This window comes from Rhineura floridana, chromosome 4, assembly GCF_030035675.1.
Source record: "Rhineura floridana isolate rRhiFlo1 chromosome 4, rRhiFlo1.hap2, whole genome shotgun sequence".
Taxonomy (NCBI): domain Eukaryota; kingdom Metazoa; phylum Chordata; class Lepidosauria; order Squamata; family Rhineuridae; genus Rhineura; species Rhineura floridana.
Window position 1 is genome coordinate 41,452,769 of NC_084483.1, and position 27,938 is coordinate 41,480,706.

Below are 27,938 nucleotides of genomic sequence, written 5' to 3' on the forward strand. Positions count from 1 at the left end.
AAAAGGATATTCTAGAGTTGGAAAAGGTTCAGAAGAGGGCAACCAGAATGATCAAGGGGATGGAGCGACTCCCTTACGAGGAAAGGTTGCAGCATTTGGGGCTTTTTAGTTTAGAGAAAAGGCGGGTCAGAGGAGACATGATAGAAGTGTATAAAATTATGCATGGCATTGAGAAAGTGGATAGAGAAAAGTTCTTCTCCCTCTCTCATAATACTAGAACTCGTGGACATTCAAAGAAGCTGAATGTTGGAAGATTCAGGACAGACAAAAGGAAGTACTTCTTTACTCAGCGCATAGTTAAACTATGGAATTTGCTCCCACAAGATGCAGTAATGGCCACCAGCTTGGACGGCTTTAAAAGAAGATTAGACAAATTCATGGAGGACAGGGCTATCAATGGTTACTAGCCATGATGGCTGTGCTCTTCCACCCTAGTCAGAGGCAGCATGCTTCTGAAAACCAGTTGCCGGAAGCCTCAGGAGGGGAGAGTGTTCTTGCACTCGGGTCCTGCTTGCGGGCTTCCCCCAGGCACCTGGTTGGGCACTGTGAGAACAGGATGCTGGACTAGATGGGCCACTGGCCTGATCCAGCAGGCTCTTCTTATGTTCTTATGTTCTTATGACAACTGGAAGATTCTTCTCCTTATATTGCCTTTCTGCCTACTGTTTGGGAGTGATCAAACAAACAAATAAACAAAAAACATAGGTTTATATTTGTCGCTATCTCTCTAAAACCAGACGGTGAAAATCAAAATCTATATATCAGTCTGCAAAGTCAATGCTATAATCTTTTAGGGCACTTGCTATGGTCACATAGAGATGAATCAAGTTAAAGCTCATCACACTGGATTAGATCTAGACTTTGCTTCTGCCATTAGAAAGAGGAAGGAGACTTTTACCAATTCTCTCACTAGCTGCTATTTATTTATTTATTTGCTCCCGAAGATGTGGTTTCAGGAGGGCAAATAGCAGCTAGATATGGGGTGATTTTCAGCAGGAAACTGGCATGAGACATCAATCTGGATTGGGAGCACATACCAGAACAGGGTCCCATGGTCTCTTTTTCTTCAAAATAAAAGTGGCCAGTTTAAGCATATTTTCTTTCTTTTTTAAGTGTGAATAATGTAACGTGTAGTTTGTCCTTATGTGTGATAGTGTATGGGACCAAGGCAGTATATGAAAGAGTGAAGGGAAATAGTTACAAAAATATACACTGTTATTTCAAAGAATATTTACATGAGAAATAAAAATAGTCCCTGGACTAAGAGAACTGCAGATTTAAAGCAAGACCTAAAGAATGTCTTTTGTATGTTTATTTTTGTGACCTATCTATCCTGCATATATAAGACTATTTATTTATTTATTTAATTAAGCTTATATACCGCCCGACTAGCAACAGCTCTCTGGGCGGTGAACATTAAAAATACAATAAAAATAACACAAAACTGTACACAAAACTGTACAGTCTAAAATCAAAATATAATAATTTACAATTAACAGGAATTAAAATGCCTCAGAGAAGAGAAAGGTTTTAACCTGGCGCCGAAAAGATGATAGTGTCGGCGCCAGGCGCACCTCCTCGGAGAGACCATTCCATAGTTCGGGGGCCACCACTGAGAAGGCCCTAGATCTTGTCACCACTCTCCGGGCTTCCCTATGAGTCAGAACCCGGAGGAGGGCCTTCGTAGTAGACCGTAGTGTACGGGCCAGTTCATATCAGGAGAGGCGTTCCGACAGATATCGTGGTCCCGCGCCGTATAAGGCTTTATAGGTAAGTACCAACACTTTGAATCTGGCCCGGAAGCATATTGGAAGCCAGTGCAAACGGGCTAGTACAGGTGTTATATGCTCAGACCGCTTAGTTCTTGTTAGCAGTCTGGCCGCCGCAGTTTGCACTAGCTGTAGCTTCTGAATCGTCTTCAAAGGTAGCCCTACGTAAAGCGCATTGCAGTAGTCCAGACGCGAGGTTACCATAGCATGTACCACTGATGAGAGGTCCTCCTTACTCAGATAGGGACGTAGCTGGGCTCCCTCCCTGTTATAAAATGTGGATGATCACAATATTTGGAGAGTCTGCAAGGTACCATACAATTTGATAATGTGTGTCTTTAGTCCTCTCATTCCTGAAATAAATGTCTTTTTTACATGTACTATATTATGCTGACTTTGGTAAGTGGCAAAGAATCATTTTGAATCACTGGAAAAAACCAAAAAACCATAGGAAAAAGTATCTGGGAATCAACGTACATTTTGTAGTGTCAAATCATTGATGTTAGTTGATAATGCTCTCAGCCAGTCAACACTCTCCTGGGTTGTACAATACTGAAGTATCCCAGTGCTAACTCCATCGAGTGCGAGTACTTCAAATGCATTAGATCTGCAGCAAGAAGAAATATATACACTGTCAAGGATGCTATACCAGCAATTATTTGTCCTCACTTCTTATCTGAGTCTCCACAAATTAGTAATCATGTACTGTAATGGGGTGGGAAGGGGTGAAGATGCCATAATTGTAGACCTACAGGATACGGAGGTATAAGCACAGGATTTGGTTTCTACTTGATGATTATTATGTATTTCAGTATGCAGAACAATACTACATTAGACACATGCTCAGACCTTCATCACACAAAATGTAGTGCTACACGCAGATGAACTAGTGGATTATGTGATCTGACTTTGTATACCCAGATTGTGTATGGAAAGGGTCTAAAAGTGGCTTGAGTGGTAAGTGAAGATTGAGAGCAAGCTGCTCAGAAATGTGTTGGCAGTAAACTGTAGTAGCAGAAACAACAGAAGTGGATATGGAGCACAGAAATTGCATGACTGTTTCAGCACAAGCACAATTCAGTTTCAATACCTGTGGCTCATATTCTAGCCAATATGGTCGTGTCAAACTGCCTGATATATAATCAGAGATAAAGGGCAAACAGATGGATAGATCTCATGCTTGGGAGATTTTGAACTATTGTGAATGGTGGACCAAAGCTGCAATCCTATGCATACTTACATGGGAGTAATTCCCATTGAGCACCATGGAACTTGCTTCCAAGTAAACATGCATTGGTAGTAAGTCTCACTTCTTGATATCAGTGCCACACCAAAACAAGTTTTTTCCTATGATTCTTATGTCTCAATGATAATTTTTTTAAAGAAAATAACATTTAGGGGTTTTTAAATAAATATTAGTTATATGCCACTTTTCAAACCTAAATAGGGTCCCACACCAAAAATATAATAAAAGCCCTCTCCTCAAAATTGCAATGAAAAAACTGAGAACAGGAAAAATGCATAGTCAGCAAGGAGACAGAAATGTCTCAAAGACTAAAATTTTGGTGAAATAAAAAGGTCTTAACAGTCACAAGACTTAAAAGGAAGCGAGCTAACTGAACATCTCTGGGGATGGAATTCCACAGCTGGGGTGCTACGACAGAAAGGGTGCTACGACAGAAAACGCCTTGTCTTGAATCCAAACTAGCTGTGTCTCTAAAGAGGCATGCAAAGCATGTCATCTGATATTGAACTCAGAGGGTGGGCAGAATCTTATGGGAGAAGGCAATCATTCAGATAACTTTGATTCCATACCATTCAAGGTTTTATAGGCAATAAAAGAACCAGCAGTTTGAAAAGAGCTCAGAAACAAGCAGGAAGCCAGTTGACATGAAACAAAATTAGAGTGATGTGATCAGAAAAGCAGGCTCCAGAAATCAATCAGGCTGCCATATTTTGCACCAGCTATAGATTATGAAGGCCTTTCAAGGAAAGCCCTGTGTAGACCATGTTACTTTAATCCCATTTAGAGATGATCAAGGCATCTAGTTTATCTACGAAGGAATGCAGCTGGGGTTCCAGCTAGAGCGATGCAAAAGCATTCTTAGCCACAGCCACCAGGGCTAAGAATGCACCAGAAGCAAGGTCAGCTCCAGAAACACTCCCAAACTGCAGACTTGGTCTTTTGAGGCAAGTGAAACCCCATCCAGGATAGGGCATATCCTTACTGTTGGTCCAGCTGTCCTACTGACCAATAGCACTCAGCTTATTCATTCATTACTGCATTCAGACACTGTTTCAACAATTCCACTGATTCCTCAGCAACAGATAAAAAAGGAGGTATCATCTGCATGACACCCTGGAAAACCTCTTCCATTGGTTTCATGTGTGCCTTAAATAACAAAGGAGACAAACTGGAACCTAGAGAGATTGAAAAGGGTCAAACAGCGATCTCCCGGTACTGGGATCTGCCTGTCAAGATCAAAAGTCATTTCAAACCAACACACACACACACAGTCCACATCTTGGAGAGATGCCCCAGAAGAATACCATGGTCAGTTGTAGCAAAAGCTGTTGAGATGTTTAGCAGAGAGACACACATCCTGTCCAGTTTCTGATACGGACCATACAACAAAAGGACCAAGGCAACCTCAGTCCCAAAACTGGGACTGCACCTAAACTAGAAAGGATCCAAATAATCCATTTCATCCAATAAAGTATGATCACTACAGTGAACTCAATTACTTGCACAAACATATGTTTGTCATCTGCCAGTCTACAATTCTACTTATACGACATAAAGACGAAAATGTCATAATTAAACCATAAACAGGTTTTCTAGCTTTAAGCAATTACTGCTCCTCAAACTTTTCTGATTTACAGTGACTTTATTTCCCCCCTTTAATTTCCTATATCATTAGATATACAATATTTTCTTTTTTAATAATTTTGTTCTCTCCCATATTTCTCCCTTTGTAGAATTCTTTATTCTTCCCTATGGACTATTGTCTGGCATATATCATCTCCGCCCCCTGCCCCCAAGTCTCAGAAATAGGTCTGTGGTTCAGTCTGAAACTTTTCTTTCTCTTTATTTTTATTGTTATTATTATATCCCTCCTTTCCTCCCAGCAGGAGCCCAGGGCGGCAAACAAAAGTACTAAAAACATTAAAACATCATAAAAACAAACTTTAAAACACATTAAAACAAAACATCTTCAAAAATGTTACTTAAAAAAAGCTATAAAACATATTCTAAGTTTAAAAACATTTTTTAAAAAGAAAGTTTAAGAAAATATTAAAAAGTGATTCCAACACAGATGCAGACTGGGATATGGTGTCAACTTAAAAGGCTTGTTGAAAGAGGAAAGTCTTCAATAGGTGCCGAAAAGATAACAGAGATGGCATCTGTTTAATATTTAAGGAGAGGGAATTTCACAGGATAGGTGCCGCCATACTAAAGGTCCATTTCCTATGTTGTGCAGAACAGACCCTCTGATAAGATGGTATCTGCAGGAGGCCCTCACCTGCAGAGCACAGGGATCGACTGGGTATATAAGGGATAAGACGGTCTTTCAGGTATCCTGGTCCTGAGCTGTATAGGGCTTTGTACATCAAAACTAGAACTTTGAACTTGGCCCGGTAGCAAATGGGCAGCCAGTACAGTTCTTTCAGCAGTGGGGTGACATGTTGGCGATACCCTGCCCCAGTGAGTAGTCTCGCTGCCGCATTTTGCACCAGCTGCAACTTCTGGACCAACCTCAAGAGCAGCCCCATATAGAGTGCATTACAGTAATCCAGTCTGGAGGTTACGAGTGCGTGAACAACAGTGGTCAGGATATCCCGGTCCAGAAATGGCCATGGCTGTCTTACCAGCTGAAGCTGGTAAAAAGCACTCCTAGCCACTGAGGTCACCTGGGCCTCTAGCAACAATGATGGGTCCAGAAGCACCCCCAGACTATGGGCCTGCTCTTTCAGAGGGAGTACGACCCCATCCAAAGCAGGCAACTGACCAATTATCCAAACTCGGAAACCACCAACCCACAGCGCCTCTGTCTTGCTAGGATTCAGACTCAGTTTATTGGCCCTCATCCAGCCCACCACCGAGTCCAGGCAGTGGTCCAGGGCTTGCACGGCCTCTCCCGATTCAGATGTTACAGAGAAATAGAGCTGTGTATCATCAGCATACTGCTGACACCTCACCTCAAAGCTCCTGATGACTGCTCCCAAGGGCTTCATATAGATGTTAAACAGCATGGGGGACAAGATGGTACACTGCAGAACCCCACAGTACAACTGCCAGGGGGCTGAAAGACAGTCATCCAATGTTATTCTCTGACAACGACCTTGGAGATAGGATCAGAACCACTGTGCCTCCCCCATCTCACCATGTCGGCCCAGAAGGATACCATGGTCAATGATATCAAATGCCGCTGAGAGATCAAGTAAGAATAACAGGGTCACACTCCCCCTGCCGTACTCCCAATAAAGGTCATCCATCAAGGTGACCAAGGCCAATTCAGTCCCATAACTAGGCCTGAACCCAGACTGGGATGGGTCAAGATAATGTTTCATCCAAGAGTACTTGCAATTGCTGCGCCACAACCCTCTCAATCACTAAAAAGGGGGTATTTGCGACCGGTCGGTAGTTGTCACAAACCAATGGGTCCAGGGTGGCGTTTTTCAGGAGTGGTTGGATCATTGCCTCTTTTCAAGGTGCCTGGAACCACTCCCTCCCGCAATTATGCATTGACCACACCCTGGATCCACTTGGTCAACCCTCCTCAGCAACCTTTAATAAGCCAAGAAGGGCAAGGGTTGAGAGGACACGTTGCTGGCCACATCAACATGAGCACTTTGTCTACGTCATCAGGCTGCATCAACTGAAACCGTTCCCAAGAATTTGCAGCAGACATTGCACTGGACACCTCACTACAGTAGATATGGATGAGGCATCAAGACTGCTATGGAGGCGAGCAACTTTACCCTCAAAGTGCCTTGTAAACAATTCACAGTGGGCCTCCGAAGGGTCTAAAACTCAATTTCCTGGAGGTGGTGTCAACAGACTCCTGACAATATGGAAAAGCTTCACTGGATGGCTACTTGAGGATGCGATGGAGGAAGAGAAGTGGGCCTTCTTTGCCGCTCTCACCACCACACAGTAGGCACAATTATGTTTACTCATGCCCAATCAGCCTCACAGCACGTTTTTCACCACTTGCGCTCTAGCTGTCATCTAGCCTGTTTAATTGCCCGTAGCTCACTGGTGTACCAAGGTGCAAACCAGGCTCCACAATGCTGGAGAGGGTGCTTGGGGGTAACCACGTCAAGAGCCCAATGCGCCTCACTGTTCCACAACATGACCAGATTTTCAACAGGGTCACTTGCTCTATCTACTGAGAATTTTCAAAACACAGCCCTCTTCAACAGCCCAGGGTTTGACTCCTGCACACAACAGAAAAAAATCTTGTTATATACTTACACAATTTATGAGATTTTCAGATAAACAGGAAAAAAACAACAATTTTCTGGCATTGCAATGAGGTCTAGGCACTGCCTGGAAGTTAACAAATCACAACCCTGACTTCATTTATTGGCTACAATCCTGAAAGGGCGGGGTTAGAGCTATGAGCAGGTTTAACAATTGGGGGGGCTGACGTCTTGGTGTACATCTTGTGAACCAGACCACCTAGAAACTTAATTTTTTAAAAAATTTAAGCCGAGAGTCCCGAGATTAAGGTGACTCACCCAGAGACATGGAGAGGACCCACAAAAGCTGGAGTATCTGGCTTAAAACCAGACCTTGGCAATCCTAGGCTGTAACCATTGTGGGCAAGTATGAAAAATGGAGTGCCTTCAAGTCAATTTTGAGTTATGGCAACCCTATGAATAGGGTTTTCATGGTAAGCAGTATTCGGATGGGGTTTACCATTGCCTTTCTCTGAGGCTGAGAGGAAGTAACTGGCCCAAGGTCACCCAGTGAGCTTCATGGCTGTGTGGGGATTCCAACACCTTAACTACTACACCACATTAAAATAGACTTGGGCTCTGTAAACTAGCTGTTGCATCATAAAAACAGTCTTCAGAACAGCCATTGAGAAACCCTCAACAACCACGTCTCAAATCACAGCATTGGCCTAAATGTCGATAATATAAAAGTCCATACAGAGATAGTACTTAAATATGGATATCCTTATCAAATTTTCATTAATAATATTGGTTTATGAATAGTCAATTGTCCCTGTTGAATAATTTCTGTAGTTACAATCTAACTTTTTCATATTTTTCTTAGTACAATAGGAGTATGTGGAAGAAGAAAAAAGACTTGCATAGTAACTCATCCTAATGCAATTTATTTAATTATTTGTTGGAACACTGCATTTATCTTAATGATAGCTTTACAACCTGCATGATAGGTCAGTGCTTTCAATATGAAGATATAAAACCTTTCTCTTGGTATTCCCTGACCCATAAAATGAATAGCCAGATCCAAATTCAGCTTAAAATTACCAGACTGCCCAGCCATTTTCCTGCCAGTTCAGATAAATTTTGATTCCATGCCGCAAAGATACTCTGTAGCCATGAACTGTATTAATGTGCTTTGTTGAAACAGTAAGCCTACTGCTCTTTATAGGTAAATTATGAAAGGACAATTATCTGCTGAAGGCTTTCTTTTATCCAAACTATCTGCATGTGTGAATCGAATCCCATTCATAATGGCTAGTCAGTGTCAATATGAATAGTGCTGCACTTATTCATGAACCATGGAAAAATGTGCATGTGTTTGTGTGTATACATGCAAAAGCTTCCCAAGACTATGAACTTACTAGTGTTAAACACTAAGTGCTGTTCTGGTAAAAAATGAGGTGCCAAAGTACTTTGGGTCCCAGCAGAAAATGGTTGCCATGGGCAGTAAAAAAGGAGGCACTCCGTTCCGGTAAGTACTGTTACAAAAAAAAAAAGCCATGTGAATATTTATATTTATATTACTTCCTAATCTCATTAACGTCATTTGGATTTATGAAATATCCAGCCAGAGCCCTTGGAAACAATTCACAGATGTGCTATGTCTAGGAACAGCTGTTACCAATGGCAGCTAAATGGAGCCTCTTGTTCAGTGGCAGTATACATATGAATGCCAGATGCTGGAAGAAAGTTATAGTGAGTAGACAGGTGTTTTCTGCATGCTCAGCTTGTAAAGTTCTGAGAAGGATCTCAAACAGGATTCTTGATTTGATCCATCCAGGCTCTTATATTTTTTTATTCTAAACACAACAGTGGTAATGCTGCTTGAAGATACAAGTATATTTTGGTGCAAAAGACTTGAGGGAATACATCAAATTCTGCCTTTTGCACAGGGTGTTGCCATCTCATTTAAAACTTGAATTGAACAATTCCAATAAACAATGACATTTTTACACTACTTAAAATACCTAGGTTAAAACAATATCTGCTTTATTTCATAATTCATACAAAAAGTTCAATACATATCTTCTCCTTTTAACTTTCCTGTGTAGCTTAAACTCGAATGATGAGAATACATGGCCCCATCTGCACTATAAGCAGTATTACACCACTTTAATCTGCCATGGTTTCCCCCAACGAAGACATGGCCACAAAAAGGCTAGATGTCTGATATTAGACGACAAGACAAGGATCAAGCAGTAAGTTTGCTAATACTGACCAGTTGGTTTGGAAGGAAAGGTTTTATGGGGCATTATGTGCCTCCCTTGGCTTGTGAAGTCAGCTGATCATGTTCAGGTTCTGGGATCAGCTGACAGGAGTCAGACAGCTCCTGCAGCCAAGAAGGCACTTGATTCTCAGAGTCTTGTCTGTCTGTCTGAGACACCACAGCACTGATGGCTCAGAGAAAATCCTGACACAAGACCCTCACATCTCCAGCCCCTTACACTTGTACTTGGAATTTTCTTCTATATATTTAATTTACTGTGGAGCTTGTAAGGAGACAGACATAGCACCATTTCCATGGAAACTGTTATCACAGATAGCAGTGTAAACAAAAGTAGCAGCACATAGCATGCCATGAATAAATGGCAGATAGAACAATTCTGATGGGAATAAAAAATAATGCAAACAGAATTTGCATGGTGGTGTCAGGTTGTATCCTGAAAGACTTAGTATGCCCTTTGCATGGCTTTGTACATTAGACCAGATGTTAGGTATGTTTTCTTCCATGTTGTCAAAACCTTCTCATTTTCAGATCAAAACGCAGGAAAGTAGACGTCAGCTCTTGTAGAAAGTGTTGCAGGTTTTCAAACTACATCTTCCATACATCAGTGAGTGTTCCATCTTTTTAATCATGCAAGACTTGACACACATCAGGAATCCCCCCTACATGCTTGAGCTTATCCATTCATTTCACTGGAGGTACCCAATCCTCGGACATTTTTTTTTTCAGTGTATGAACTGCATCCCTCTATTTATGAAGAATCCTGCAGAGTGACTCTGGATCAGAGCAGCCATGTACAGAGCCACAGCAAACAGTACTCAACATGGTTTTATTTCTAATCAGCAAATAAGAGAGAGGGATAAGATTTGTCACTCCTTCAACACATTGATAAGCATGTTGAAACAGATGTTGTGAATGGTTTCATATTATCAGGCACAATTCAAATGTGAGTCATATTTAATTGATTAATGAGTTAGATGATTGATTACAACATTTAATAAACTAAGGCTGCAATCCTTAACCTTCATGCTGAAGAGGGTCAGGATCAGCTGATATCTCTGTCCACTCCTCCACCAGCCTCTGCTCACAAGGGGAGCAGGGGCTCTGCTGCCCCCACAGAAAGTGCAAAAGAACAGTTTTGTCAGTGATGTTTTCCATCAGTGGTAACCAGAGGTCCCAAAATGAGGCAGAGAACTAGGGTTGCCAGGTTCATGGCCTGAGACTGATCCTGTATCTTTAGGAGAAGAGAAAGTCAGCCAAGTGCAGGTGTTCTTGCAATACCGTAATGAGAAAAACCACAAGGTGGAATTCTCCCTTCCCCTGCACAACTTTTAAAGATACAGAAGACCTCTCGGAGGCTGGGCCTTGCAACCAAGAGGTCTTCTGTATCTTTAAAAGTTGTGCAGGGGGAAGGAAGAATTCCACCTTGTGGTTTTTCCCATTACAGCATTGCAAGAACACCTGCACTTGGTTGACTTTCTCTTCTCCTAAAGATACAGGATCAGTCTCAGGCCAGGAACCTGGCAACCCTACAGAGAACAGAGCTGGTCAAGGATCCGTTACATTCTAGGCGACGCAAGCTCCTGGAGAGAAACCCTGCTGCACTAGTCTGGAACTGGGACTACACACAAAGTGAATTTAACCTCCCTCCACTTTCAGTCCTGGCCAGCAATGAACAGGTAGGCTTCATGTGTGGTGGCACCTCTACTGCTCAGTTCTACCCCACTGCTGCCTGGCCAGTGTTAGGAATGCTCTGCCCAGAGTAGATCCCGAAGAATTGGGCAGCAGATTCATATATACAATTTCAGATGGCAAGCTCCCCCTTTTCTCTCACTAGGACAGAATGCCTCTTCTAAGAGGATGCCTCTATGATATATGTAGCACCATCCAAAAACAAAAAATATGCTTCTTAGTTCAGAACCATTGTTTTTACACATACATAAAATTGTGTTATGATTGGTTAATTGGTTAAGCCTACAATTAATCAATAAAGGGTGGACCATAGAGTTTATTCCCAGGTACATGTGTAAAGGACTACTCCCTGATAATGCAATCTTTTGCATATCTACCCAGAAATAAGGCCCACAGAGCTCAATGGGACCTACTTCAAGATATGTGGGTATAGCATTGCAGCCTTAAATTACTGTAATCAAATGACAGCCTTAAAGGAACCATGTTATAAGGCATAGCTCTTATGTTTATTATAGTCTAGGGGTGGTTCAAGGATTGCATTTTGCCAGTGGGAACCTTCCAAGGGCCACATGCCAGTGGTGAACGGGGCCAAAGGCAAAAGTGGTTGGACGTTTAGTTCTTAGACCCTCTTATTTTGGGGAGAGCCGGGTCCCAGCAGGGTCCCTATGTCTCCAGCATCCTACCAGCCAATCAGCATGAAAGGGGTGTGTGATGACCACTGAGAAGAGTGTTCTAACATGCTTCTCTGTCCTTTCCTGCTGATTGGAGGCAATCAGAGCCAAAGGAGGTGATTCGGCCATCAAGACGACACTTCTGAGTAGCTAACACAATCCCCTTTCATGCTGATTGACTCCTAGGGATGTCTGTTGTTGTGGGAGAAAGCATTAGTAAGGATCTCATTCTCAACCCAGTAGCAAAAAAAAGGGGGGAGGGGGAATATGTGTGATTTTGTTCCCAGCTGAAAGCCAGGTGTATGGGAGAAGGAGGAAAAGAGAAAAATATGATTGGATGGGTGTGGTGACAAGAAGAAAGTGTGTTGAGTGTGAGTGTGAGTGTGAGTGTGAGAGAGAGAGAGAGAGATGAGAGAGAGAGAGAGGAGAGAGAGAGAGAGAGAGGAGAGAGATGAGAGAGAGAGAGAGAGAGAGAGAGAGAGAGATAGAGAGAGAGAGAGAGGAGAGAGAAGAGAGAGAGGAGAGAGAGAGAGAGAGATGAGAGAGAGAGAGAGAGAGAGAGAGAGAGAGAGAGAGAGAGAGAGAGAGAGAGAGAGAGAGAGAGAGAGAGAGAGGAGAGAGAGAGAGATGAGAGAGAGAGAGAGAGAGAGGAGAGAGAGAGAGAGAGAGAGAGAGAGAGAGAGAGAGAGAGAGAGAGATGGTGTTTCAGCTTTTAATGGTGAGAAAGAACGGTCAAATAGTGATAGGCAGCAGTATTCAAGCCTGTCATATTATGCAAATGTTCCTAGCAAAATTAGGCAAGGCAATACTTAATTGCCCAGACCTAAATGCTGGATTAGTCCTAGTACCAGAATTTCCCCAGCCTAACCAAAGACAACTTACATTTTTGCAGGAAAAAAGAGTAGTTACATGACCTTGCAAGAGGAATGTTTACCACTCAGACACGTACCTTAAAATATCAATGTTCAGTTTCATGATAATCAGAAAAGTGAACCAAGACATCTAAGTCTTTTAGGTGCAGGACAGAATGAAGCATTTAGTTCACTCCACACACATACACAAAAGTAATATATTAATTGGTAAATTAGATCTTGCTGTTATGAAGTTGTTAAGATGAAAACACGCCTTGTATAATTTGAAACAGTTTTTTGCTTTTCAAAAGGGTAATTATATGTCGGTATGCTATCTCCTAGCATCTTTTGCAACAATTATTTTTGCTCTGAAGTTAGTTTTGATTAAGCTAGCATTTTATTGTATCAGTTGATAGAACATGAAAGAAAGAAGTGTATAATAATTAGAAACATACCTTTATTGTTAGAAAAGAATATTAAAAGGCAAGTTGCTAAAATAATTTTAGAGTCAGCTTACATGACAGAAATCTGGTAAGCCACTATGATGTGTCATAAAATATATTAATTTAGGCCAGCGCTAGAGAACCTCAGGCCTGAGGACCAAATGCAGCCCAGCTGACCTCTCTATAAGGCCTTTGAAACTCTCCCCAGACCATTCCCTTTCTTCAAGCCAACTTCTGATTTTTGCATGGCTGCAATGCAATATACTGTACAAAGGTCACATCTATTGCTTTACCCACTATTACCACTTGCTGCCCTCATCACTGACCTGTGATCCCCCTGGAAGTTTCCTGCAAGGGAATGTGCTCTTCAGGCTGCAAAAGGTTCCATGGCCCTGATCTATGCCGTGATGCTATGCATTTTTGTACTAACCTAATGTGGAGTTTCATTCTGTAACAGAATTCATAATTTTGCCAGTAAAGTATTTTACTAAGCATGGACTCAGAAGGTTGTTCCTGCTATATAAATATTTCTGTCTGTCTGACCCTATGTTAGGATTAAATATCCTTAACTGAAGATGAAGGATGTGCGGAGTAACCTTTACACTTTGGCTAATGCAAAGTTGATGGCTTTCATTGTTACAGGGGTGTATTTTAGGGAGAGGGCCTGATCTGTCACAGAGCCAGTGGACACAATGGGGGCTTGAACCCCTTCACTCTGCTCCGTAGGGTGCCCCAACTTTAGGGAGCAGATTGTGGGGGTGCACAGGGAACTGAAAGGGGGAGAAGAGAAAAAGTAAGCTCCATTGTACAGTAGGGCCCTGCTTTTCAGCGGCCCGCTTTTCGGTGTTCCCCTAATACGGCGGTTTTCAATTAGAGTAAGGCCTCACGCATACAGCGCTTATTCTGCTTTTACGGAATTTTCCGGGCTTCTAGCACCATTTAATTGACAGAGTTCCACTTTTCAGCGGGTTTCGCTTTTAAGCGGTGGTCTGGAAAGTAACCCACCGTATGAGTGGGGCCCTACTGTACTCAGATTTGCTCAGTGACCTATTAGAACACTTCTTATTTAGCCTAAATATTTGCCATTTGTTTCATTATCCCTCAAGTCACACTCCTCCCAAAACAACTCTGTTCTCTGCATGTAATTTGTTGTCCTTGGTTGATTATATTTGGCTGAGAATATTTTAGCACCTGATGTTTTCTTCTTTTTTTTAAGGAGTTGCAGCTACTGTGTGAGACATTAAGCTTCTGCATGAATGAGGATCCGTTAATGAAAAAGAGCATGAATCAGAGTAATAAGCATGCAACATGTTTAGATTACTATATCAATGCCAATACACACATTCTCTCATTCAAGGTGTAACTGAAAAACCATTAGCTCAGTCAGGCACAGTGTGGCCAATATTAACCCCATCCCTTTAAAGAATGTTAATTCTAGCTTTTTTATAGAAAAACAGTATCCATATTTATAGTGGCCTGGTTTGCATATAATGGTAAGAGAAACTATGACTTACTGGAACCATGTGAAGATGCTGACTCCCAGAGAGGAACTTGCATCTGTCAAGAATGCCTGGTTTGAAAGGTTACAAACTAAAATGGTTCTGAGGCAAGGAATTGTGGGGGGAAACATCTTGTCTGAAATGGGGCCCCTGAGAGGCCATGAGATTGCAGTTCTCACAGCTGAAGCTATTTAATTAAGCTATAAGCAAGAACACCTGCTTATCAGTTGAGACTGGTACTTCAAGGCCAATTGGCCTGAGAAGGTTGGCCAGTGCATGGCCGTTAGGCATGAAAGCTCCAGAAGGTTTCATCATCAGAAAGCCCCCTGATTGGCTAATTAATTTCTGGCTGTTGCTGGGCATTTCCTCATAAGAATAGGATTCAGACCTTAGCCTTTGTTCCTCAATGTTCTTGATGTTACCTGATGTTGAGGTTCAATGTTCCATTTGCTATCTAGGCTATAGCATCTCTGGGGAGATGTGGAACCATGCAGTTATTTTGCTGTTTATCTCTATTGTGAGTATAGATTAGGTTAGATAGTTGTTATTTTTATCTGTGACTGTAATTCTCTGTATTTTACGTGACCCTGAGGGGTGTGGGTTTTAAGGAATTATTTTCCTGCTATACTTATGCACTTTTATTTAATAAAGTTACTTCTTATTTACCAGTGTGAGTTCTATTGCAGGGGAGATTTGGCTCTGAATCCAGCACTGTGGCCAATTAGCCATGGACTACCATATATTTGGATATTTTGTCTAAGGCTCCAAGACGAGGAGTGCATCTTTGGCACTTGTTTTCTGGAATCCTTGGTAGCTCTATTTCTGGCACTTTGGGTTTCCCCTTGGCCCAGAGGGACTGACCAAGATTAAGGGGTAGTGGCAGTCTACCTGCCTTGCAGGGTTGGTGTTGTTGCAGGGTTGGTGTTGTTTTACTTCTCCCTGGTAAGGGAGGCACGGGTTGTGCCTGGCCAAGATCAATTGCCCTGGGTTTGGGAATTGAATCCGGGTGAGAACTGGCAGCAGTTCTTGACAACACCCACTTTGCTCCTTCCCAATCCTTTCAGTTTAGTACAGCACAGCAGCTAAGCCAAGGTTTAGCTTAATGTATCGTACAAATCCAGGATTGTGGTTAAGCTCTCTTCTCCTTAACCATGATCTGCAGCCAAGGTTCATTCATGACTATACATCATGGTTACGGAGGAGAAAGCTTAACCATGATCTTACATTCAGACAAAACACCAAGCCAAACCTTGGCTTAGCCCTCACTGTGTATTGAGCTAAAAGAACTGGAAAGGAGCAAAGCAGCTGTGATCTCCTCCCCAAGAGTCAGAGTGTTTGTGTGCTTCTGCTAAGCCAGCCTTTCCCAACCTTTGGGTCCCCAGATGTTGTTGGGCTCGAACTCCCATCAGCCCCAGACAGCATGGCAAATGGCAACAAATGATGGGAACTGTAGTCTGGCAACATCTGGGGACCCAAACATTGAGAAAAGCTGTGCTAAGTCATGGTTTAGTTTGGTGTTACATGTAAACATGGCCAGTGTTAGCTGAATGAAAACATGTAGCATTTTTTAAAAACTTACACACAATGCTTTATTTAAATTTCAGATACAGTATAATAAACATTCATAATAGTCATGACAATTAGGAATACAACTAACTAAAAATGTAATGTTACACTTACATATGGGCAAGTGTACACATTCCAATGCCTAGGCACTGGCAACGGATATATTGATGAGGGACATTAATTTGTTTGATTAATGTTGATTACAAGTTATATTATCAAGGAACTTGCACTTAAATCAAATGCCTTTTTGTACTATAGTAAAATTACATGAATAACAGCAAAGGAAATTATATCTTTGCTTTATTTATTCATTACTTTAGTATAATTGCTACTATTTATAGTTTACCTTTACTATACTACACTTCCTCTTTGGTTTATTGTGTGATAAAGCCACAAGAGATTATGGCTGCAGAATTCTCAAATCTCTTGCCACACATATAAGGTCAGTTATTATGGAAGCAGCCCTTCATTGATGTGCCTAGGCATCTGGAGTTTGATTCTAGCTTATCTAAGATCGCACCCACTTCTAATCATCTAGAAATGGGAAGCTGGGTGTGGACTGTCTGGTTAGGGAAAGCTTTCCTGCTAAATCAGTCATTCCAGTTGGTACTCTTAGGGAGGAAAGGGGTTTACAGGAGATGAGTTTAGGCAGCAAACACTTCCTTATACAGGCTCTTCCCTGCAGGACCTCGGCTCATAGAAGCCAGAGGCTCTTTTGTGGTTTTTAGGAGACATCCCTGAGGCAGAAAGACATTTCTCTGGCTATGTGGATGAAGGGTTGCATTAAATGGGCACACCGTTGCTCTCTTGTATGAGAGTTTTGTAATTTTCTTTCAGGAAAGCATCATCCATGTCTTCTGGTTGGATGGATGGTCTGTAGATAATGCCACCATAATGCCACTTTCGTTTCTCTTTCCTTCCTTCTACACCCATATTCTTCTAATGGTATTTCCACTTTCCAATTCATGGATTTCCATGCCAGCGTACATTTTCTTAATAGAATCTGGCCTAGTATATTACTCATTAGGGAAGTTCTTCCCCTTGCTAGAATAGTAGTTCATTCCCTTAGGGAGGCTGCTACAATGTCTGCTTTCTTAGAGAGATTTTCCCTAGACAGATAACAGAGGCTACATGGGCTTCTGCCTATACCTTTATTAGACATCATAAAATCAGTATCTTTTCCTTAGCACACATTGCGTTTGGCAGAAAGGTTCTGCAAAGAGTCCTAAAGTCTTACAGATTTCTCTTTGAGTCTCTCCACGGTCAATTTGTTACACTGCAAAAAATGCTGAATGTCCCCTTCCTCTACCAGAGAAACACAATGAAATCAATGGACCCAGTAGATATCATCCAAAGTTTATATGGTTTAAACTGAGTGTGTGCATATAACCAGCATGGAATTAACAATGCATTTCATTCCCTTTCAAACTGCAGTGGTATCTTCTCATTCACTGAGCAGATGTTTGAGGAACAACACATGCCTTCACTAACATAATACCTATCTGTCAAGAAAACAAGTCAGGAAAGATCAACAAGATGTTATAATCAATAGCGTCAAAAGATACTGACATGATATACATTTATAAAAAAAGATTAAAGTGAACACAAAGATGGAGGAGCACTTGGGATCAGATAGTTTATACCCTTACGTCAGGCAATCTGTATTGTGTGCAGAAATCTGGAACCCGTCAGGAATATTTGAAAAAAGATTATTTAGAATGAGATAGTGAGAATGCCAAAAATAGATCACCATCTCAGGCATCAGAATGAGAAAAATGACTAGAGTCATTTTAGGTTGCTTGCCTGCTGCTTAATGTGGGGAGACAGCAAGAAAACCTTTATTTTTGACTGTGTTGCGTGGGGTCCCGTGTTAAAGACGGCAAACACAACATCCTGGTGCATTGAAGGGGCATTTTTCCCCTGCCCCCACTTTCTTCTCTGGGCTGCACAAGTGCTGGGGCTGTGGGTGCGCTGCTGGATGCACTACCTCATCAAGCTCTGTCAATACAGGCCAGGGGTTAGGATTGCACCTTTATTTAGTAAGGTCAACAAATGTTCTTGGCACTTTATAAGGGGTGCTTTCTCCTCTCTATTCCTTTAAAATAATTTACAGCATATAAAACAAGCGAGTAGCATTCAAACCATGATAAACTTTTCTTACATTTATATCCCACCTTTCTTCCACAATGGAACAGAAGGCAGTGTTCGTGTGGTTCCCAGCCAGTCACCCATCTGACACTGACCAGAACCAGACCTGCTTAACTTCAGCATGGTGGTGGCATCATGTGCCTTTAGACCATGCCCTGGGATAATTTTTTAACCTTCATTGGAGAAAATATGATCTAATACTTTCTCCAAGGATCTTAGGGGATATGTCCAAGCTTCTCTCTCCCTCCCTCCCCCAGCACCATTTCTTACTACCCTGTGAGTTATGTTAGGCCAGACCTAGATCACTTAATAAACTACATGACTCATGAAGGATTTGAACCTGGGTTTCCCCCGCTCTGAATCTACTGCTGTAATCCCTACACCATCCTAGACTAGCAGAGGATAGTTAGGTTTCTTCTTTCCACAGCTCAGTTTACAAAATATTCTTGAAATACTCCCCCAAAACTTTGCAATTCTCTTCAAAATAGTGAGCTGGATGGGGTTAAACAATATTTGATTTAGGAAAGGATTGTCTTTATATATTAACATTCTTAGGCTGTTTATACAGCCATTCTATCAGGCTTAAGAAGAGGGTGATTTGATGATGGTGGTGGTGGTTCAATTTATTACCTGCCCTTCACCAGTAGGTCCCAGCACAACAACATAAAATACACCATTAAAAACAGTTTAAAACTGATGGATCAGCAGGTCCACCTCATCAGCTCTGCTGACACCATTTGACTCCTCTCTGAACTGTTTCCATTCAAGCTGGTCATTATAAGAACTTTGTCACTTTAAGAACTGGTGCATGAATTGGTTTTTCTCTTCCCTTCTCATACGTTCCCCCCCCCCTTTCTGATGTATCTTTTAGATTGTAAACTTGTTTGTTATTGATCTCCTGTAAGCTACTCTTATTTTTGTGTTGGGGTTTGGAAGCTGGGGCTACAGCTAGTAGAGGTGGGGCTTTAGTACTCAATACTTTTTACCAGTTTTAATCTCATTATAATTACTACCTGTCCTGAGTTTTGAGGATGGGCTAGAAATATAAACAAAGAAACAAGCTAACTGGCCACAGCTCATGAAGAGATGCAACATCCCACTGGCAGCTTTAGCCAGATTTTCCCAACGCTTAAAAACTATCAGCCTGGTTTCTTTTCTGCAGTGATCTTAGAATCAATTGTTTGAGGATATGGTTCACTGCATAGTTCTCTTTATAAAGCTGTGGGGTGAAAATCCCCACATCTTCCTTGCATTAGCAGGAACCATAGACTTCTTCCATACATGTCAATGCATTTTTAAACAGCCAGTGCCTTCACTGTAAAAAAAACAGGATGCAAATCATGTAACACTTCTCTTTCAGATTACAAACCTTAATTTATTTGTTCCAGCTTTGTACCTAGAGATTCGGGCCATTGACAGAGGAACTGATAAAGTGTCCAACCAGCGCTTCTCATATTTTGGTTCATTAGGTATGGGTGAAGAAGGTGATGATGGTGCCTGTATGGAATAAATGAGAATTAGTAAACACAGTAATAAACTTATTGTATTGCAAACACAGTTTACTGGATTACACAGTGTAGAAAACATGAATATTTATCTATGGATGTGTCCTTTCTCAAAAACTAACAAGGCAGAGTAATATCATTGTTTGAGAAATTCAGAGTGCATGAAAGAAATAAAAGAATAATTTATGTGAAAATGGAACATTTGTGGGCTGTCTGAGCTCATTTACTCCCCTATCATTTCCCTACCATTTGTGCAGTATTAAAATTGCTTGTATTTCTGTTAAAAGCATACGCTTCACACCTAATTGACAGCATAAAATTTAAGTCACAAATAATGCTATTTTACATGTAGTATATCTCGCAGTAGTCTTATTTATTTCATTAACACAAAAATGTAAGAAGGTATCATGAGTGCAAAAGACTGTATTTTGTTGCTTTCTAAATATCTGAAATAAGTAAAATGAAAGTGTACATGACATCTCTTAATATAAGGAACTATTAATACAAGGTTCTTCATATGCACACCAAATTTTGTTAGGTTTACTACATTTAAAACCACAAATTTACATGTAACCTCTGCAAAGACAACTACATTAACCACCTTGTTAATCAACAAAATGTGTACAAATTAAATCTGAAATACCTTGTTCTGGACAGACATAAATATTGACACTATTTAGTACAAAAGTAGTTCCATCTGACTCGTACTCTTAGATACATGAGGAATATCATACTTAAGCAACACCAATATTGGTAATCCATTGTTAAGGCTTGTTTCAATTCCTACAAAATAATTAGATGTGTCCATTTTGGAAAGCTCACTGAAAGCAAAGGTCAACCATCTCCATGCTTCCTCAGACAAAACTTTATTTCAATTAGCGGCTTCAGCTCCATAAAACTACCCCTCACAGATGAGTGTGTTAATAACTGATAACAATTTTAAAAGCTACAGTCTTTCTACTGTTGCCTGAAGTTGCAAACTACAAACTCTAAATTTGCCAATTAAGAAAGAACCAAGCCATGAAGGTGTTTTCTTAAGAAACACACCGGCATTAGCCACTGAAGAAACACACAATGTGTAGTGTAAATAAGTACAAGATAGCATGCGGCAACAGACAATTTAGATCATCAACTTATTTCATTTTGTAGTTTGTTCAATCCTAAAGGTTACAGATATTCAGAGAAGTGTTCATTCACAGCTATATGCTATAGCCAGCCTTATAATGATGAAAAGTCTTGCAATTAATGCCGAGGAATATGCTTGAAGAAATGTGGCATATTCAAAGACCCCAAACACCCTAAAGCAGACATTTTCACATTTTACATGAAAGCCATTGCCAGTGCATTGTTCTTCACTTTGCCACATAAGATAACCTGACATTCAACAAGAAAAAGTGACACGTCATGTTGGAAGAAAAATATTATATTCAGTGAATATCACTAATACAGTATATAATTTTATATATTTATTAGTCTCAATATAATCCTATACTCAATTTATACCAGTTATAGAACTACCCTGTCCTGGTAGTTCTTGGAGATATGCTGGCTCCAGGCACCCTATACTGGCCTAATGTCACAAATACATCAGTGCAATATTACATAGTGCCTATTGTATCCCACAGATTAATAGGGTCAGAAATAGGCAGTGACTCTTATGAAAATGAAATAGTTAATTTTTTAAAAAATGGGCAGTGTCAGGGGCATGTCAGACGTGTCGTAGGTGTCATCTGAATTCTAAGCTGTCTCGGGTCCTGCCCCCTATGCCACCACATAATGTTACATGAGGAAGGGGGGTGAGATGGGTGCATTTTATCACCCTATTTGTTTAATCTCAAGATCCTCCGTGGCACAACAAGACCCTCCGTGGCACAGAGTGGTAAGTGGTGGTAACGCAGCCGAAGCTCTGCTCACGGCTGGAGTTCGATTCCAATGGAAGGAGGAAGTCGAATCTCTGGTAAAAGGGGTTTTCAGCCTTCCATCCATCCATGGTCAGTAAAATGAGTACCCGGCATACGCTGGGGGGGGGGGTAAAGAAAGGCCGGGGAAGGAACTGGCAATCCCACCCCATATATACAGTCTGCCTACTAAACATAGCAAGACGTCACCCTAAGAGTCGGAAACGACTCGCACTATAAGTGTGGGGACACCTTTACCTTTATAGAAATACAATAAAAGCAATACAATTTACAAAAATTAATTTAAATAACAAATAACATTATCATTATCGGCACCGCCAAGAAAGAGGAGGTGGTGTTAGCGGGGGTGGCAGTCCCCATGGAGGCAGAAGGGCGGCAGGCATTTGTTACAGTGAAGCTGTTTGCTGTTTCAATGTTGTCTTCCTTTCCATGTCCTTGGGCTGGCTCAGCTGCTACTCCCTGGGGTTCTGCTGCTGCTACTGATTTATGTCAGGAGGCGGCTGCGGGAGCTTGGGCTTGGGGACCTGGGCCTTGCATTCAGTGTTCTGGCCACTTTTGCCCCTGGCCCTGACCACTGTGGTCATGTGGCCCTCAGAAAGTTGTCCAGGAGGGAATGTAGCTGAAAAAGGTTCCCCACCCCTGACATAAAAGCTGTTTGAGAATGGAACCAGCTGCCTTTGGGAAAAGGGGGGCACTTCTTCACTGGAGGTATTTTAGCAGGGCCCGGAAAGCCAGCTGCTAGGGGTGCCGGAGTTCAACTAAGTATGAGAAGTCAAACAAGTTTACATTTTCCTGGGCTGTTAAAGAGGGCAGTTTATTTGTCTAATTTATAGCCTGTTTTGAAAACCTTCCCAATATGAAATTTTAATCACTCACTTTTACTGACAGTACTCACTTTTCTGACAGTAAAGCTGCAATGCTAATCCCACATACTGGGAGTAAAGCTCACTGAATTCCATACAACTTACTTTGAGTAGACATTTAGAATTGTGTTGTAAATCAATGGGACTTTTGAGTGAAGAGTAAAGGACTGTTTGTGTTGTAAATCTTTTTCTCCCCCTCCAATCCTGTTTTTTAAAGCAATTAGGCAGGGCTTACCTAGGTGTCACTGCTTTTATTTGGTAGGAAACTAATACTGATTTTATTTTTTTAAAACAAATGTTATGCAATGACCAACTGGTTTTGGCAATAAACTATTATATAGTGTGTATGTATTTTACATCTCCAGTGTGTGTATATGGAGTATTTCCAACATCCTTATGTGATACAGTTAACGACTGGAAACCAAGGCAGCTCACAACAAGAAATAAATCCCTTTAAAACTCAATCACCATAAAAACAAGTATAAAACAATTGCAAAACAGGGGGAGTGCAGTCAGCCTGCAGACTCCCTTGGCCAGCCCCTCCATCGAGGCAGTTCCCACTCTGCCTGCGAGCCCCCCGCCTGAGCCATTGGGAAGCGACCCCTCATGCGCACCAACCACGCCCCCGCCGGAATCCCCAGCTGGCACTTCAAATGCTTCCCTGCCAACCAGCTTCCCGCTCCCTGAAGTTGAGCCATCACCTAGTGATGCCCCGCTGTCAGATGGGCCGGTGGTGGTTTGCCCCCACTCACCCAGTGTGAGGTGGCACGAGAAAAGGGACCCTGAGAGAGTGGAACTTTTGAGGAGCCATCATTTGCGGGCAAAGACCTTCTCTACTTAAGCAGGTGCCCACCCAGGCTTCAGTGCTGATTCAACTCTCCCCACATGCTGCAGAGACTGTTTAGGTAGCTTAGCTAGGGAAAGTAGTGAGCTAGAGTAGACAGGTTTATGAAGTGCACTGCTTGGATGTAACCATCACTCTAATAAAAGGACAATTAAATCAAGCCTCACCTCCATCTCGTGTCTCTGGCTCTGGGCAGAACACCCTAGGTATGCTGTGCATTCATTAATGAATTAAAAAGATAATTTTTAAAGGATACTTTTTAATGGCTGTAGCTCTGTGGCAGGGCATATGCTTTGCATGCAAAGGTCCAAAATTCAATCTCTGGAAAACATGATTGCCTGGAATCCTGGAGAGAAAATGTTAGTCCACATGATCAGTATTGAGCTAGATGGTACCAAATGGCCTAAGGCAGATCCCTTTGCTCCTAAAAGTAGAAAGAGATCCAAGGGCCACAGTGACTCCAGTGACTGGCCTGGGCTGAGGGCACTTCAACCTTTCTTGCCAGAAGTAAGTAGGCTAGATTAAATGTTCCTTACCCAGGCTCTCTAAGCAGTGAGAAGGAATGATCCATCACTTCAGCTGGACCTGGAAACACCCTCATTTAGGTAAGATTTATTGGTCCTCATCCAGCCCACCACTGAGTCCAGGCAGCGGTCCAGGGCTTGCACGGCCTCTCCCGATTCAGATGTTATGCAGAACTAGAGCTGGGTATCGTCAGCATACTGCTGACACCTTGCCCCAAATTTCCTGATGACTGCTTCCAAGGGCTTCATATAGATGTTAAACAGCATGGGGGACAAGATGGTACCCTGCGGCACCCCACAGCACAACTGCCAGGGGGCTGAAAGACAGTCGCCCAATGCTATCCTCTGAGAGCGCCTTGGAGATAGGATCAGAACCACTGTAAAACAGTGCCTCCAATACCCATCTCATCAAGTCGGCGCAGAAGGATACCATGGTGAATGGTATCAAAAGCCGCTGAGAGATCAAGTAAGAATAACAGGGTCGCACTCTCCCTGTCCTTCTCCCGATAAAAGTCATCCATCAGGGCAACCAAGGCCGATTCAGTCCCATAACCAGGCCTGAACCCATACTGGGATGGGCCAAGATAATCTGTTGCATCCAAGAGTCCTCAGCAAGGACATTGAAATCACCCAGCAATTGCTGCGCCACAACCCTCTCAAACACCTTCCCTAAAAAGGGAGTATTTGCAACCGGTTGGTAGTTGTCACAAACCAATGGGTCCAGGGTGGGCTTTTTCAGGAGTGGTCGGATGACCGCCTCTTTCAAGGCGCCTGGAACCACTCCCTCCCGCAATGATGCATTGACCACACTCTGGATCCACTCGGTCAACCCCCCTCGGCAAGCTTTAATAGGCCAAGAAGGGCAAGGGTCGAGAGGACACGTTGCTGGCCGCATCATCACAAGCATCTTGTCTACGTCATCAGGCCGCATCAACTGAAACCGTTCCCAACAATTTGCAGCAGATGTTGAACTGGACACCTCATTGCAGATGTTGAGGGGGGCATCAAGACTTCTACGGAGGTGAGCAACTTTACCCTCAAAGTGCCTTGCAAACAATTCACAGTGTGCCTCTGAAGCGTCTAAAACTCCATTTCCTGGAGGTGATGTCAACAGACTCCTGACAATACGGAAAAGCTCAACTGGACAGCTACTTCAGGATGTGATGGAGGCAAAGAAGTGGGCCTTCTTTGCTGCCCTCACCGCCACACAGTAGGCACAGTTATGATGTTGCCCGATCAGCCTCACAGTACGTCTTTCGCCACTTGCGCTCTAGCCGTCGTCCAGCCTGTTTTATTGCCCTTAGCTCACTGGTGTACCAAGGTGCAGACCGGGCTCCACAATGCTGGAGAGGGCACTTGGGGGCAACCGTGTTAAGAGCCCGACACACCTCACTGTTTCACAGCGTGACAAGGGCTTCAACAGGGTCACCTGCTCTATCTACTGGGAACTCCCCCAGGGTATTCAGGAATCCAGTGGATTCCATTAGTCTCTGGGGGCGGACCATCTTAATCTGTCCACCACCTCTGCAGGGAAGGATCGGAGCCATAAGTCTAAACTTCACCAGGAAGTGATCTGACCATGACAATGGGGTGACATCCACCACCACCCATCTCCAGACCACCCCTTCCTTCATCTGGAGCATAAACCAAGTCGTGGGTGTGCCCTGCCCTATGTGTCAGGCCAGTGATGACCTAAGACAACCCAATGGTCATCATGGAGGCGATGAAGTCCTGAACCGGAACACTAGAGGCAGCCTCAGCATGGACATTGAAATCACCCAGCACTATCGTTCTGGGCTCCTCCAACACCACACCGAGACAGCTTCCGCTAGTTCAGTCAGAGAAGCTGCTGGGCAGCAGGGTGGACGGTACACCAGCAGCAACCCTAGTTTACTGTCTCCTCGGCCCAACATCAGGTGCAGGCCCTCACAGCCAGCTCCAAGACAGAATGGTTTCCTGGTGACACAGATGGAAGTTCTGTAGACCACACCAACTCCCCCCCCATCCCTGCAGCCTGTGCTGGTGTTGCAGCGGGTATCCAGGTGGGCAAAGCTGGGTCAGATCAACTCCTCCCAGCTCACCCACCCAGGTCTCAGTAATGCACACCAAATTGGCACCTTCATCCACAATCAAATCATGGATGAGAGTGGTCTTATCGTGTACCGATCTGGCGTTAAACAACAACACACACAGGCCAGTGGGCACAGCAGATGAGCAACGAGGAACCCATCCATGAGAGGAGTGGCAGCAAGGAACAAGGAGCAGATAGCCTTGCCCTCATCTTCTATGATAATTCACCACATCCCCATGGCTATATTTCCCTCTACCTATGATCACTGAAATTGGGGAGGCATCACCCATGTTCCTGCGTACTAAGCCTCCTCTTAAACACCTGAAATGGACCCAACGTGAGCCCACCAACAAAGCCTGCTGGAGCCAATTAACCTAGTAGGCCTCAGCGAGAATTGGGAACAGTCATACCTGTTATAAACAATACGCCCCAGTCCCTTTTAGGGATCCTGGTAGCTTATTAGCGTATTGTTTATAACAATACCCATTCAAACTTTTTCACACAAGCCTCATTTACTCCCCCTTCTGTCTCACACCCAGGGAGGGCCAGCCTTCTGCCAGTTACATACTCTCACTCTGAAGGCATCTGGGAACTTTCTCCTATCATTCAGTTCACTGCGCAGGCTCTCACCCTTTGCAGGAACTACACAAGCACCACACGACCAAGGTTCCATCAGGAGGAAGGACAGACATAAAATAAAAAAAAAATTCCTTCATTGAGGACTAGTTCAAGACGTTTTGCTGACTTAGGTGGAGCAGGAAATGGAGCTGTTCCCCACACAAGTCAAGGTACATAGCACCGAAGGCCGATCAAATTTTTGACACCCGAGGCAGCAAATCCCACAAATGCCTCTCCCCATCCTCTACAACACTTGTCAATTAAGTATCTACCAATTTGTTGCCCCGTTCATGACCCCCAAAATCAACTTCCTAGGTGGCCACCTTGCTATAGCTAATGTAGGGTTGGCCCTGCTCAACTGCCATGCCATTTAAATTAAAAGCATAGATGTCAGGGAATGTTGAAAATGTGTTCAACTCCCCCCCCCGCCATTTCCCAATCTAAAAGGCCTCTCTGCCTGAAGGTACTATTTGCCTCATGAGGTAAACATATTTCCCTTACCAGAGGAAACAGGTCCATGTCTGTACCCCATGTTTGCATTTAAAGTTGGGAGAATGAGTCATGTGTCTCTGACATGAAAAGCCAGTGTGGTGTAGGAGTAGGAGTGTCAGACTAGGACCTGGAAGGCCAAGGTTCAAATCTTCACTCAGCTATAAAGCTCACTGGCTCACTTTGGACCACTCACTATCTCTCAGCCTAAGCTACTTCGCAGGGTTGTTGTGAGGATAAAATGTGGACAGAGATAACCATGTATGTGACGTTGAGCTCCTTGGAGGAAAAGTGGTACATAAATGTAACAATGAAATAAATAAATAAAATCTTGTGCACTTTGGTCCTTAGATACATTAGCAGAGATCAATGAAAGTATAACAGAACTTAATTTGTACAACAATAGTGCATACATAGTCTCTGAATTAATATATGAATCAATATTTATATCCAAATTGTTATTTGGTTTAGATTGGACACAACTTTTATTTGAATCTAAGATTATTTATGTTGAATAAGGGAACTAGAAGAAAATGAATGTACCCATACACATGTCAGGCAATTAAATCCATTTCAAGGGAGATAGAATGTTACATTACAAATAAGAAGTGAACAGTTGAGATCCCTTTTTCTACAAGAATTTAAACGATTAGGAACACAGGATTCATGAAAATGCCCAATTGTCATTCCTTGAAACGAAGGTTTTCTGTCAAGGGAAACACTTTGGCTCAGTAAAGCTAAAATAAATGTCCAGACTTAAAATTCAGTGAATTCACATA

At 42.6% G+C, this 27,938-nt stretch overlaps 1 protein-coding gene across 3 annotated transcripts in view; it reads right to left on the reverse strand.

Annotated features, from left to right (window-relative positions):
• Positions 1 to 27,938, reverse strand: part of SNTG2 (syntrophin gamma 2) — a 420,613-nt gene that overhangs the window by 105,319 nt on the left and 287,356 nt on the right. For all 3 annotated transcript variants that reach the window (XM_061626228.1, XM_061626227.1, XM_061626229.1), the window contains exons 9-10: positions 19,696 to 19,823; positions 2,247 to 2,376 (exon numbers count right to left, since the gene is read on the reverse strand). In XM_061626228.1, coding sequence (XP_061482212.1) covers positions 2,247 to 2,376; positions 19,696 to 19,823 — 258 coding nt within the window. The remainder of the gene's footprint in view (positions 1 to 2,246; positions 2,377 to 19,695; positions 19,824 to 27,938) is intronic.